The sequence below is a fragment of the Triticum dicoccoides genome, chromosome 4A (genome assembly GCF_002162155.2).
Source record: "Triticum dicoccoides isolate Atlit2015 ecotype Zavitan chromosome 4A, WEW_v2.0, whole genome shotgun sequence".
NCBI lineage: Eukaryota > Viridiplantae > Streptophyta > Magnoliopsida > Poales > Poaceae > Triticum > Triticum dicoccoides.
The window spans coordinates 592097599-592110317 of NC_041386.1; the positions used below are offsets into that span (position 1 = coordinate 592097599).

Sequence of the window (12719 nt, forward strand, 5' to 3'; positions counted from 1 at the left end):
TCTCTCTCTGGTAGCTCGTATATCAGTGTGCTTCTCCACTGGCTCGGTAGCTCTACTCTGGAGCACCAGTGTACCACTCACCTCCCTTCACCGGCCGGCCAGGGCAACAGCTAGAGAAGGTATGCATGCATGCACGGACATATTTACGCTGATGCTTGCTCATCAATCATCATCACTAATCAGTTCAGTTCATCACCCACCCACCTCACTCTCGCACGTAATGGCGTTACTGTTGATTCTTGTTTCTATCTGCTTGCCTGATGATATGTTTTCTTGATAAGCTAATTGACGACGGTCAGTGGTGGTGGTGGTGGTGGGTAGGTAGGGAGACATGGTGACCAAGCGCCTCCAGGAAAGCGGCTCGCCGAAGCAAGCTCGTCCTGTCGCCACCGACAGCGCCAACGGCCCGCTGATGCTGCTCCGTTTGCGGGAGCAGTGCTGCCGCGAGCACCACCCGGCTGCCTCGCCCGCTGGCCCGCTGGCGCTCACGCTCGGCGCCCCGGCGGCAAAAACCGACGACGTCTGCCGGTGCTGCTGCGCGAGCGACGCGGACGCGCCGGCTCTGGCGCCTGGGGTTATGCCGTCGGTGGACTCGGTGCTAAGTGGCTCCCGGTACCTGAGGCCCGTGCAGGAGCTGCTGCGCGACGCGGTCTCCGCCGTCGTCGTCGGCGGCGACGACGACGAGAGCGCGGGGGGAGGCAGCGAAGACGACGCGCCCGGCGAAGAGGCTCTCCGAGAGATCCGTCTGCGGGCGGCAGCCACGCGCCGCCGCGGCATCCAGGCCAAGAACGACGGCGGCGCCGGCGCGGTGCAAGCCAAGCTCCTCGGCCTTCTCAGCGAGGTCCGTCCGCACTATTCCATTCATCCATTGCAAGCGAGACCACTACGTTATCAGCCAAGCTATCTCTTCTTCCCTCGGCTAGCTTATCCATGGCGGCTAATGAATCTATCTCTCGCAGCTGGAGGGGCGGCAGGAGCACTACTTCCAGGAGCTGAGCCGCGTGGCGTCGTCGTTCGAGCCGGCGCTGGGGCCCGCCGCGACTGCCGGGTACACGTCCCTCATGTCGCGGGCCATGACGCGCCACTTCGCCAACCTGCGCCGCGCCATCCTCCGCAAGCTCGCCGCGGTCGCAAGGCCGGCGCCGGCGCCGAGGGCGAGGCTGTGGACGAACGATGACAGCGAGGAGGAGGAGGACGACGAAGACGACGACGAGTACGACCCCGCGCAGACGGAGGACATGGTGAGCAGGCTGGTCCGGCGGACGAAGCAGGCCGTGGCGGCGCGGGCGGCAGAGCAGGTGTGCAAGCCGTTGAGGGGCCTGCCGGAGGGGTCGGTGGCCGTGCTCCGGGCCTGGCTCTTCAACCATTTCATAGATCCGTGAGTGCCCTCGCTGCTTAACAGTTTACACTGGCAAAGCTCTGTCTGCTGTCCCAAGTCAAACCTAGGTTATAATATGTCAACATCTATAACAACAAATTTGGTTCACTAGATTCGTTATGAAATATATTTTCATATTATATACATTTGAATGTGTAGATCTTGGCACATTTATTTTTCCATAGACCTGGTCAAAATTCAAAAAGATTGACTTAGGTCTGTTCCAATACTTCGATTAGTTTGGAACAAAGGGATTATTGTTACTGAAATTTTGCTCAATAACCTTGGTCAAATTCAAATATGGAGAAGTTTGGACCATAAAAAATAATAATGCACCTTATATTTCAAAACAGAGAGATCGAATACCATCGTTCAAAGTATTTAGATTCAATACTTGAAAGTAGCATTCGAAACATTGAAAGCTAGTACTGCACTAGTTGACAGACACTCGGCTGTGTGTTTTGCTGCAACGTGAAGCAGGTACCCCAGCGACAACGAGAAGCTGAGGCTGGCCGTGAGCACGGGGTTAAGCAGAAGGCAGATATCCAACTGGTTCATCAACGCGCGGGTGCGGCTGTGGAAGCCCATGATCGAGGAGATGTACGCCGACGAGTTCTCCGACGTCTCCTCCAGGGACGACGACGCTGGCGGGGGCGGCGCCGCGGCGTCCTCTCAATGAGCACACCTCCTTCCTTGGGACGGACGCAGGATTCAGTTTTCCTTCGACGGAGATGGGTCGGTTGGATGCCGTCTTCGGTGAATTTACCCCGTGTTTTTCTTTTTTGGTGTGATCTTTCTTCGGTCGGTTCCATGCATTTTTTGGTCTAGTAGCGATTCATGGGACTGTTCATCGTGTTGCTGTTAGTAGTTATTAGGTAGTGAAGCTCTTTTTGCCAGAGCTTGAGTGAGTTATGCAGAGACCGGGGGTTTCAACCTCCTTTTCGGAAAAAAAGACTACGGCATGCACCCTATTTGATGAAATTCATCTTTACCCTAATGGTTCTACGGCATGTAGTGTCACTTGTGAGTCAAAATGTTTGAGATGAGATGTCTAACAAAAAGCTGACAGCATTACCAGCAAATCAAGCTGCTAACTGGTTATCCACATTGTGGCTTAAATTCAGGTTTATCATATATTCATCATTATCATTTGCTTTTTTGAAAATGGACAAGATCTGGTGCCTACTATGCTACCCCGGGCAGCGATTTAGGTCAGTCCATGACTCTGTTTCCAAAATTGAGGTACAGAAATATGCCGCATAAGGGTGAGCAAGGACACCTTCGCCTACAGGTGGACGGTTTCGAAGTTTCTACCGCGGAGCAGAGCACACACGCTTAGCCGCCCGTCAGAGAAACTCAATGGAACAACGACAGAAACTTCTATCGACGAACGGATCACGACACAAGGTACACATACTTAAGGAGCAATGCCCATCCATCCAGATGACCAACGTGGTGATCCTCTTTCGCTGTACGCAGGAAAGGAAACGTCTACTTCCACTACACCTAGGGTTTGCTGTGGCATTCTGCGACAGCGCCATTGACAGGCAAACCAGAGTCATGGTGCTCTGCTACTCAGTACGGTACCAAAAAGAAGATGAGTATGTTTCCTGGCACTAGAATAAATATTTACATGAAATGGGGCAGGGCGATCCACGGTTTTCCTTTAATCGGATGGCTTGGAGCCTTTTCTAGCCAAGTGATCCTTCTTCATTTCCTCGACCGCCTCCCTGCAAACATGAGCCAAGTTAGTTCCCTGATCGGCACCATGTTTAGACCAGTCCGCAATGTCCATCAACACACCCAAAAAATTCCCATCATTGGGGAGATTCTTGGAAAGAGAAGCACGAGTTGGGATAGCTTACATGAACACTTTCTCCATCTCGGCGTTTCCAGGATCCAGCTGCAGTCCAGCCATGAATGCATCACAAGCTTCTTTGTAGTCCTACCAATGGGAAGTTCCGCAGATTATAGTATGCATACAGGGATATGCCATGTAACCAAGTGCAAGGTGGGTAATCTGTGACTTATCTGACCTCGAGCGACATGAGAGCGGCTCCTTTCCGGTAGTAACCTTTGATCCATTCAGGGCGCAGTTTTATGCAAGTGTTAGCATCGTGCAAAGCCTTATCTGCTTCAGTAGTCTGCAGGTAGCAAAGGCTCCTGTTTGAGTACAGCGTCGCATCACTAGGGTCCAGCTCAATTGCCTACGTCAAAACAGAGAATTGAAAATGGTGAGGGATGTCTCATAACGAAACAAGTTTTTTGAGCGAAAGAACGGAACAGCGTATATATGTTATGGCTTGCGCAGGGCTAATTATGTAAGCCTGGCAAGACCCCAATTTACCCAAGTTAACAAGACAACATTGGTCCTGTAAGTCCACGCCTGTGACTATCAGTAATAACATTAGGGCTGTTCACACTTTATGATGGTTCTGAACTGAAACTGAGAACCAACGTTTCTCGGATAATCATTACAGGCCTCTTTCGAGAGAACTGCTGAAGCTGGTTTGAACCGTTCCTAGCAGTCATGGCTGTTGGAAGGTTTCCAAACAACACGACATGTGTCAAGACTTGGCTGGAGAGTGGAGATCTTATAATACTGTCATGGATTCAACTATAAATGTAATTCACAGAGTTACTTGGCTTATATTACATATTATACCTGGGGACGGTGTCAAATAAGTACACTCTTGATTCTATCAATGAACAGACATTTTGAAAAGAAACCCCAATGTTTGTATAATGAGAGGATAAGGTGTAATGTAGAAGTTTCATGCATATGCTGATATGCATCTTGCAAAGACCGTAGAGTAGCATAACCAATACTGCATCATTCTATAAATCACTACTAACCTCGGTGTAGAACTTTGACGCGCCATGATAGTCCTTTCTCTTAATAGCTTTCTCACCAAATGATTTCAACTGAACTTTCGTACTTTTATCATGCTTAACCTAAATCATAGAGACAAATTAAGACAAGCAAAATATACATACAAAATGTACAATGTTCACCGAAGATTAAAGAAGTTTCTTTGTGTGACAAAAAAGATATAGTTTGAGGATTAAACTTCATATAACAACGGAAGACTCGGAAACAACTAGGTTGTATTTTTTGTTTAACCAAGTCGTACAGTTGTAGACAGATAATCAGAGGGAGTTTAGGACGTGGATTTTCCACAGGGCAACGAAACGCACGTTTTTGCATCAAATTTAGAGCCTAAATATAATACTTAGTCATGTTCATCTGTGTTTTTTTTTGGAAAATTTTCAAATAACGAAAATATATATCAAGCGCAAAAATATTTAGCAAAGATTTTCAAAGGGATCATCTTTCTATTGTACTCTGTATTTATAATATAGGAGCAATAATGATTTTGCCATTAGATTTTGTGTATAATGCTTTTGCTTGCATTGCAAATTTGCACTGGGTCATGTCACTGAAATGTAGGCCAAGGAGAGAATGGCAAAACAGAATGAAAAATCTGCATAGTGACAAAAACCACAAAAATGTCGTAACATATCCTTTTAAGTAGGCCCATCTACTAGTCCCATATAAAGAAAAGATTCAGGTGATTAGAGGTGCAAACGTTTATGCCGCAACGGTTGAAGGACAAAGAAATAACTCAATATAGGATGATTCAAATTCTTAAAATCCAATTCATACCGTTGGCTTAGAGGGCTTAGAGGGCCTTTTGGCATGGGCAATAATTCCTTCAACGGTCCAGTTTCGTACAGTTTGAATAGGAGAAGTTAAAGGAAATAGTAACTCCACAAGCTTCCGTCTTCCACGGATTGCAGCAAGTTCTATTGGCTTGGCACCAGTCTGTCAAGTAAGAAGTAACAAACAGGAACCACATGGTTCAGTAGCAGAAGTTACTACTATATAGCTACCAGGGATTGAAAAACGAATATAAGCCTAGTAAAAAATCTCAGCGGTATTAATTAGATCACAATAAATAATAAGGAAATATATAGAAAAAATGAAATTGGGCACATAAATAGATGAAGTTATGCTAGACATTACATAACCCACCTACTTCAAAATGTCATTTGAGTTGCTGTTTCTCAAAGTGTCAGCTTCGATCAACCAAAAGTTAAAGAACATTTTGTTGAAAAATTAACTGTACCAAGTGAGATAAATTAGCTGCACTCGAGCATAAATCATGTCAACTTTTGGTTCCTGACATTAGTAGCCTTAAACACTACCCAGTATAAATCAAATTTTCTGAAGTAAATCAGACTAAATCCTCATCAGTCAGGAACTGAGGGAATAAGGCACAGGGTATGTTTGGTTTGAGCCCCATCTAGTCCTGCCAAAAATTTGGCATGACCAAACCAAGGGCGTGGCCAAAATATTGGCAGGTTTGTAGCCACGGTAACAACTTATTTTGTCAAAAGCATAGGCTTACATTTGGTTTAAAGCCAAATGGCTTCAGAACATTTGGCAACATATATCAGCATGTGTGTGTGATTTGGTTCTAAAATTCAGAGATTCGGTGACGAGGTAACAAAAGATAGCTAATTGCATATTTTGCTGAACTCATAATAGTACCTTTGTAAGCAAGACTAACTAATTGAAGTCTCAGTCAGCATGGTTTCATACATATATTATTCAGCCCATATCTTGGTAATAGCATCAGACTTAATATACCAAGCATGCATCAGCTTTCTTGCCTCATTCATGTACAGATGTACTGTCAGTTGGAGGGATGGATGCAATTTCAACCTCTAATTAACTAAAATGACAAAGGAATGAAGGATCCATCAAGTTCAAAGTTCAGGAACGAAGGATTCATCAAGTTAAAAATCTGCTTGATGGAATCACATGCATGTGGTCTCAAAACATAAAGAATTGATGATTTCGTAAGTAACACTTTTGATCTAGCCAGCAGCAGGATAAATCATGCCATGAAAGAATTGATCGAAATAGGGTAAGGCCGTAAGGGGGAATTGAGCTAATGGCATGTTGATGTGATGTGATTCCCTTTGAGAGAAGGATTAGAGGTCGTGCAACTTCGGTGGCCACCAGAGCAGTGCTGATTAATATTTGCAGAAACGTGCTCTTTTGATTCCTGCAGCATGCAGCTGAGATTGGTGCCAACTTTTGAGCGAACGATTTCTCCGCCCGCTCATTGGCGAAAAGCAGACAGGGGCACGCTGATGTCATGCGGGTGAGCTAAAATTGGTAGCTATCCAGACCATAGCCAAAGAATGTAGGGAGGTAAGGCCAGGTTTGGTAGCAATCAAAATGTACCCACAATTTTGCTCGGTGACAGATCAAGATCTGACAGGATTATCAGTTATTTGATCATGGGACGATAAATGATTTACTTCCTGTTCATCGGATGCCTCAGGGATAGGTTTGCACGTTAGAACTGAAGTAGGAAATATGTTTTACATGCTATATATGTCCCCGATCCCTTAGAAAATATGACTAAGAAAACTGCATGCAGTAGAAGACACGATAAGGTAAAAATGCTACAAAACTCACATGAATATGTGGGATATTAGGGTCTGCACCAGCCTTCAACAGGTACTTGACACAGTCAGTTAAGCCATAACTAGTTGCTATTACCAATGGAGTTTCAATATTAGCAGCATTTACATCTGTGCCTGCCTGTAGATATGAATCATATAAGATCAAAAGTTATGAACTATGCAATTCACGTAACAGATTAATATCATAAGAAAACTATATGTATTAACATGAAGTCAAGGTGGACAGTTACCAGACCTCCACAAGCAGCTTGACACACTTCAGTGAAATAGATTCAGGTAGTCCTGAATCGGTGGCATAAAGTGCTGCAGTCAGCGGAGTACGTCCCTGTTCTGAGATCTTGTTTGGCTACATTTTTTGTTACAGAAAATCTTTAGTGTAAAATATCGACTTGGATATAACCAGTATTTATGACATAGCAATAGTACGAGGCAGAATAGCATTATGCTAATCAAATAAGACATGCACATGTTAAAGCAGGAATCTATCCAGCTTCTGCATAGGAACATGGGGATCCCAAGTTGTACATTTGACATCAATATCTGCTATAACATCATGAAGAACTGAAGATCACACAGCAATGAAAAATAAGCAATGGTACAGAGTAGCATGAAGTATGACCTGCGGAAAAGCCATTTGAACTGCCATTCCAGCTAACTACTCACTCTATATGTGATTTTGAACTAATATTAGTTAGAACTTAGAACATAAGAGATGAAATAAAAGGCTGTGAGAAGACCAAGGCATGGAACCACAATCCAACATACAATGTTGATGAATCTGCATTCTAACAAGGTAGCATATAAAGCTCAAATAGAAAAAAACATGGAATTTACTTATTACATCTGCATGGAATTTACTTATTCTAACAAGGTAGCGTATAAAGCTCAAATAGAAAAAAACATGGAATTTACTTATTACATCTGCATGGTGCTCCAATAGAACTTTCATGACACCAATCATCCCACAGGAAGCAGCGAAATGTAGTGGTGTCAGACCAAGATAAGCTACATCAACACTAGCTCCTCTAGATAGCAACAATCATGCTGCTTCATCACGTCCTAGACATGGTGCAGAAAAAAACACAAGATAATGTTACCATGAAAAATAAGCATTTCTCGCACAACAGGAGAACTGTATTCTTAACATTATCACAAGAACCACCACCTGCATGCCTTGGCTGGAGGCCAGGCATGAGTTAACTACGTCATAATTATTTTGGTGAAACTATTTAAGAGACACAAGGATAATGCTACAGAAAGGAAAGAACAAACACAAAATAAGACCAAAGTATTAATCCATAGGGAGAACAAATAAGACCAGACATATGATATTGTTTTTTTATAAGGAGACACAACCACAAATAAGACCAGACGTGTTAGCTTTTTGACTGGGGACCGGACGTATTAATTCATAGGGACAACAAATTGAACTGAAACAATGCAAATGCCACCATCTGCTAGATGGCCCCCAGCTCTAAAGTCACGTGACCGAGTTCATCTAATATGACATGAAAATGGAATAAAATAAGTAGGGATACTAGATTGCTAATTATCATAACCAGACTAAACATCACCTCAGTGAGGGTTTCAAAGGTACTTCCTCCGTTCACAAATATAAGATGTAGAACATCACCTTATATTTGTGAACGAAGGGAGTAATTAGTAAGCTTACAGGGCTGGATAGCACCAAAGACCAGCATGAACTGTGCAAAATAGTCAAATCAATTTCTTATAAACTACACTTTTGGTAGAAGTGCAAGAATTCAGCTTCTAAAATAGACCAAAAACTAGAAGCCACACAAATGATCAAATTGAATTAGTGAGGAGTTGAAGACTGCTCAGGAGAACAATGAACCATTCCTTCAAAACTTCTTTGCACAGGAACCAAATGGTAAACGCAAGTCTAAAGACAGAACGCTTAGTATTTGCAGAGACCATATTTTGCAGCAAGGTGAAGAGGGAAATGGCCTGAATCATCTGGCTTTTTCAGATCAGCCCCCTGGTCCAGAAGGTACCTCATAACATCCATTCTTTCCTCAATTGTAGCAGTAGTCAAAGCACTTACACCTGCCAGAGATGAATAAAGAACAAGTAACTAGTGCTATATCTGACATCTCTCTCAACTAAAAGATGAATTTACATGAAAACACTACCAATGTACTCCCTCCATCCCAAAATTCTTGTCTTAGATTCCGTATCTAGACAAATCTAAGACAAGAATTTTGGGACGGAGGGAGTAAAATCTAAATAGTCTATATATAGCAAGTGACTGCTCATAATATGAATAACCAGAAGTAGTGACTAGTGAGAAGACCACAAGTCAGGGTCGACAAATACCCTGGTAAGTGGCCAGAAAAAGTTGAATCATGGCAGTGCTTAAGGTATATGAAATATACACAAACTGAAAGATCATGCACACGAGCAACATCGCGAATTTGAGCTAACCATAACATGAACAAAGAGAAAGCGGAGACATACCATCTTTGCTACTAGCATTGACATCAAAGCCTAGCTCCTCCACCATGCACCTGACAGCATCCAGTTCCCCCATGCGTGCCGCCGTCTGAAACGGCCCCCCACCTACGATACACACATCGGCAAGTCAGGCCATTCCCTCAGCATCCCTGCCTCTCGCCAGCTCTTCAATACAATACCGAGAAATTTGAGTTAAGAGTTAAGACACATGGACAGCGCTACGTTACATGGCGAAAGGAACACACGCACGCACAGACCCCCATTCCCCCAAAACCCTAGCAGATGCGAGGCCACACTGAAGGGAGGGGGCGGTGCGCGGTCACACGCTTGACAGATTGGGCCGATGGAGAGCTCGCTCACCCCTGAGACGGGGAAGATCACCCTCGGCGGCCGCGTCGAAGAAGGCCATCTGCGGCGAGCCCTCGTTTGGGAGGCGTGGGAGCCCGTCGTACGAACGGTTGCGTCGAAGAGCAGCTCTCTCGTAGGCGAGCTTAACTTTGAAGTCTGGCGACTTTGCCTCGGCATCAGAGAGTCGAGAGTTGGGGGTTTTTTTTTTAGCTGAGAGTTGGGGTTTTTTGGAAGCACCAGCCTTCAACAGGTACTTGACGCAGTCAGTTAAGCCATAACGAGTTGCTATTACCAACGGAGTTTCGCTATTAGCAGAATTTACATCTGTGCCTGCCTGTGGATATGGATCATATAAAACCAAAATTATGAACTACGCAATTCATGCAATAGATTAATATCATAAGAAAACTATATGTATTAACATGAAGTCAAGGTGGACTGTTACCAGACCTCCACAAGCAGCTTGACACACTCCAGTATAGTAGATTCAGGTAGTCCTGAATCGGTGCCACGAAGTGCTTCAGTCAGCGGAGTACTTCCCTCTTCTGAGACCTTGTTCAGCTACATTTTTATTACAAAATATCTTTAGTATAAAATATCAACTTCGATATAATATTGAATGCTTAAATATAATAGAGGAAAATTAGAACATAGGGACACACAACATGTTTCGGTTCTCATGATTCTCCTTTTATATGGAAGTGGGATGACAAAACTATCATTGGCCATGCTAATGACAAAAAAAAAAGGGCAGCCCGGTGCATGTAGCTCCCGCTTGCGCAGGGTCCGGGGATGGGTCCGACCACTTTGGGTCTATAGTACGCAGCCTTTCCCTACATTTCTGTAAGAGGCTGTTTCCAGGACTTGAACCCGTGGCCTCATGGTCACAAGGCCATGCTAATGACAGTTTGCAATAAATACTTTATATAGATTGCTAAGCCTCAGCTGCAAAGACAGTTCTTTCAACCTAACCAGTATTTATGAGTTATGACATGGTAATAGTATGAGACAGAATAACATTATGCTAATCAAATAAGACATGCACATGTTAAAACAGGAATCTATCCAGCTTCTGCATAGGAACAAGAGAATCCCAAGCTGTACATTTGACATAAATATCTGCCATATCATGAAGAACTGAAGATCACACAGCAAGGAAAAATAAGCAATGGTACAGAGTAGCATGAAGTATGACGTGCGGAAAAGCCATTTGAACTGCCATTCCAGCTAACTACTCTATTATGTGATTTTTAAATAATATTAGTTAGAAATATAAGAGATGAAAATCTAAAGCTACGATAAAAGGCTGTGAGAAGACCAAGGCATGGAACCGCAATCCAACATACTAAATATTGATGAATCTGCATTCAAACAAGGTAGTAGCATATAAAGCTCAAATACAAAAACATGAAATTTACTTATTACATCTGCATGGTGCTCCAACAGTACTTTCATGACACCAATCATCCCAAAGCCAGCAGCAAAATGTAGTGGTGTCAGACCACGAAAAGTTGAATCAACACTAGCTCCTCTGGATAGCAACAATCGTGCTGCTTCATCACGTCCTAGACATAGTGCAGAAAAAAAATGTTACAATGAAAAATAAGCATTTCTCGCGCAACAGAAGAAATGTATTTTTATAAACATTATCAAGAACCACCACCAGCATGCCTTGGCTAGAATCCAGGCATGAGTTAACTATGTCATGACTATTTTGGTGAAACTATTTAAGAGACACGACATGGATAGGCGTGTCATGGACAGGGGTGCGTGGAAGTTAGCTATCCAAGTGACAGAACCATCACTAGGTTTCAGGATCTTATAGGTTTCAACTCTAGCCTACCCCAACTTCTTTGGGATTGGAACGCATTGTTGTTTTTTATTGAAGAGACATGCCAATGCTACAGAACTAAAAGAACAAGCCCAAAATAAGACCAAAGTATAAATCCATGGGGAGAACAAATAAGACCAGACATAAGTTATCGTTTTGTTATAAGGAGACACAAACACAAAACAAGACTAGGTGTATTAGTTTTTTTTTTACCGGGGACCGAGCATATTAAATCATAGGGAGAGCAAATTGAACCGAAAGAATCTAAATGCCAACATCTGCTAGATGGCCCCCAGCTCCAAAGTCACGTGACCGAGTTCATTTAACATGCCATGAAAATGGAATAAAATAAGTAGGAATACTAGATTACTAATTATCAGAACCAGACTGAACATCATCTCAGTGAGGGTTTGGAAGGTAATTTGTAAGCATATTACAGGGTTGGATAGCACCAAAAACCAGCATGAACTGTGCAAAATAGTCAAATCGATTTCCTATAAACTACACTTTTGGTAGAAGTGCAAGAATTCAGCGTTTAAAATAGAACAAAAGCTAGAAGCCACACAAATGATCAAACTGCATTAGTGAGGAGTTGGAGACTGTTAAATTGCAGAGCAACCAAGTGGTAAACGCAAGTCTAAAGACAGAAAGCTTAATATGTGCACAGAAGAGACCATATTTTGCAGCATGGTGAAGAGGAGAATGGCCTGAATAGACTGGCTTATTCACATCAGCCCCCTTGTCCAGAAGGTATCTCATAACATGCATTCTTTCATCCACTGCAGCAGCAGTCAGAGCAGTTAAACCTGCCAATAAAATCAGAAACAAGTAACTAGTGCTTAAAGTGAATGAAACTGATGCAGCGGGTTTACTGAAATATCGTGCACACGAGCAAAAATTGCGAAATTGAGCATGACCATAACATGAACAGAATCGATCAGCGCAAAGAAAGCGCGCGCATACCAGATTGGCTGCCCGCATTGACATCGAAGCCCAGCTCCTCCACCATGCACCTGACGGCATCCAGTTTCCCCATGCGTGCCGCCGTCTGAAGCGGCCCCCCGCCCACGAGACACACGTCGGCAAGCCAGGCCAGCCCATCCGCATCCCTGCCTCTCGCCAGCTCTTCAATAAAACACCGAGAAATTTGAGGTAAGTCACGCGCGAAAGGAGCAGAGCACGAGC

At 43.8% G+C, this 12719-nt stretch overlaps 2 protein-coding genes across 4 annotated transcripts in view; one reads left to right on the forward strand and one right to left on the reverse strand.

The window, feature by feature from the left end:
- LOC119289255 (BEL1-like homeodomain protein 3) lies at nt 1-2375 on the forward strand. Of its 2 annotated transcripts, none has more exons than XM_037568613.1 (4): nt 1-119; nt 322-841; nt 960-1378; nt 1856-2375. In XM_037568613.1, exons 2-4 carry the CDS (start codon nt 332-334, stop codon nt 2055-2057), a joined length of 1131 nt encoding a protein of 376 aa, XP_037424510.1. In that variant the 5' UTR covers nt 1-119; nt 322-331; the 3' UTR covers nt 2058-2375. The 2 variants fall into 2 exon arrangements, with proteins under 2 accessions (XP_037424510.1, XP_037424511.1); XM_037568614.1 differs by having other exon boundaries at nt 1859-2375.
- A 398-nt stretch (nt 2376-2773) lies between these two features.
- LOC119287075 (ankyrin repeat and protein kinase domain-containing protein 1-like) overlaps nt 2774-12719 on the reverse strand; it is a 10489-nt gene continuing 543 nt past the window's right edge. The window contains exons 2-11 of one of the 2 annotated variants that reach the window (XM_037566578.1): nt 12498-12659; nt 12209-12340; nt 11129-11268; nt 7116-7226; nt 6873-6998; nt 5046-5204; nt 4235-4333; nt 3415-3585; nt 3244-3323; nt 2774-3108 (exon numbers count right to left, since the gene is read on the reverse strand). In XM_037566578.1, coding sequence (XP_037422475.1) covers nt 3045-3108; nt 3244-3323; nt 3415-3585; nt 4235-4333; nt 5046-5204; nt 6873-6998; nt 7116-7226; nt 11129-11268; nt 12209-12340; nt 12498-12659 — 1244 coding nt within the window. In that variant the 3' untranslated portion in view covers nt 2774-3044. Of the gene's footprint in view, nt 3109-3243; nt 3324-3414; nt 3586-4234; nt 4334-5045; nt 5205-6872; nt 6999-7115; nt 7227-7799; nt 7940-8815; nt 8948-9358; nt 9461-9715; nt 10038-10153; nt 10265-11128; nt 11269-12208; nt 12341-12497; nt 12660-12719 lie in introns of those variants that run through there. The other variant, XR_005140748.1, reaches the window with a different exon arrangement.

Coding starts and splice junctions, on each gene's coding strand:
- LOC119289255 (XM_037568613.1), top strand. CDS start 332: ATGGTGACCAAGCGCCTCCAGGAAAGCGGCTCGCCGAAGCAAGCTCGT. Junction 842..959: donor TCCTCGGCCTTCTCAGCGAG/GTCCGTCCGCAC, acceptor TATCTCTCGCAG/CTGGAGGGGCGGCAGGAGCA. Junction 1,379..1,855: donor TTCAACCATTTCATAGATCC/GTGAGTGCCCTC, acceptor TGCAACGTGAAG/CAGGTACCCCAGCGACAACG.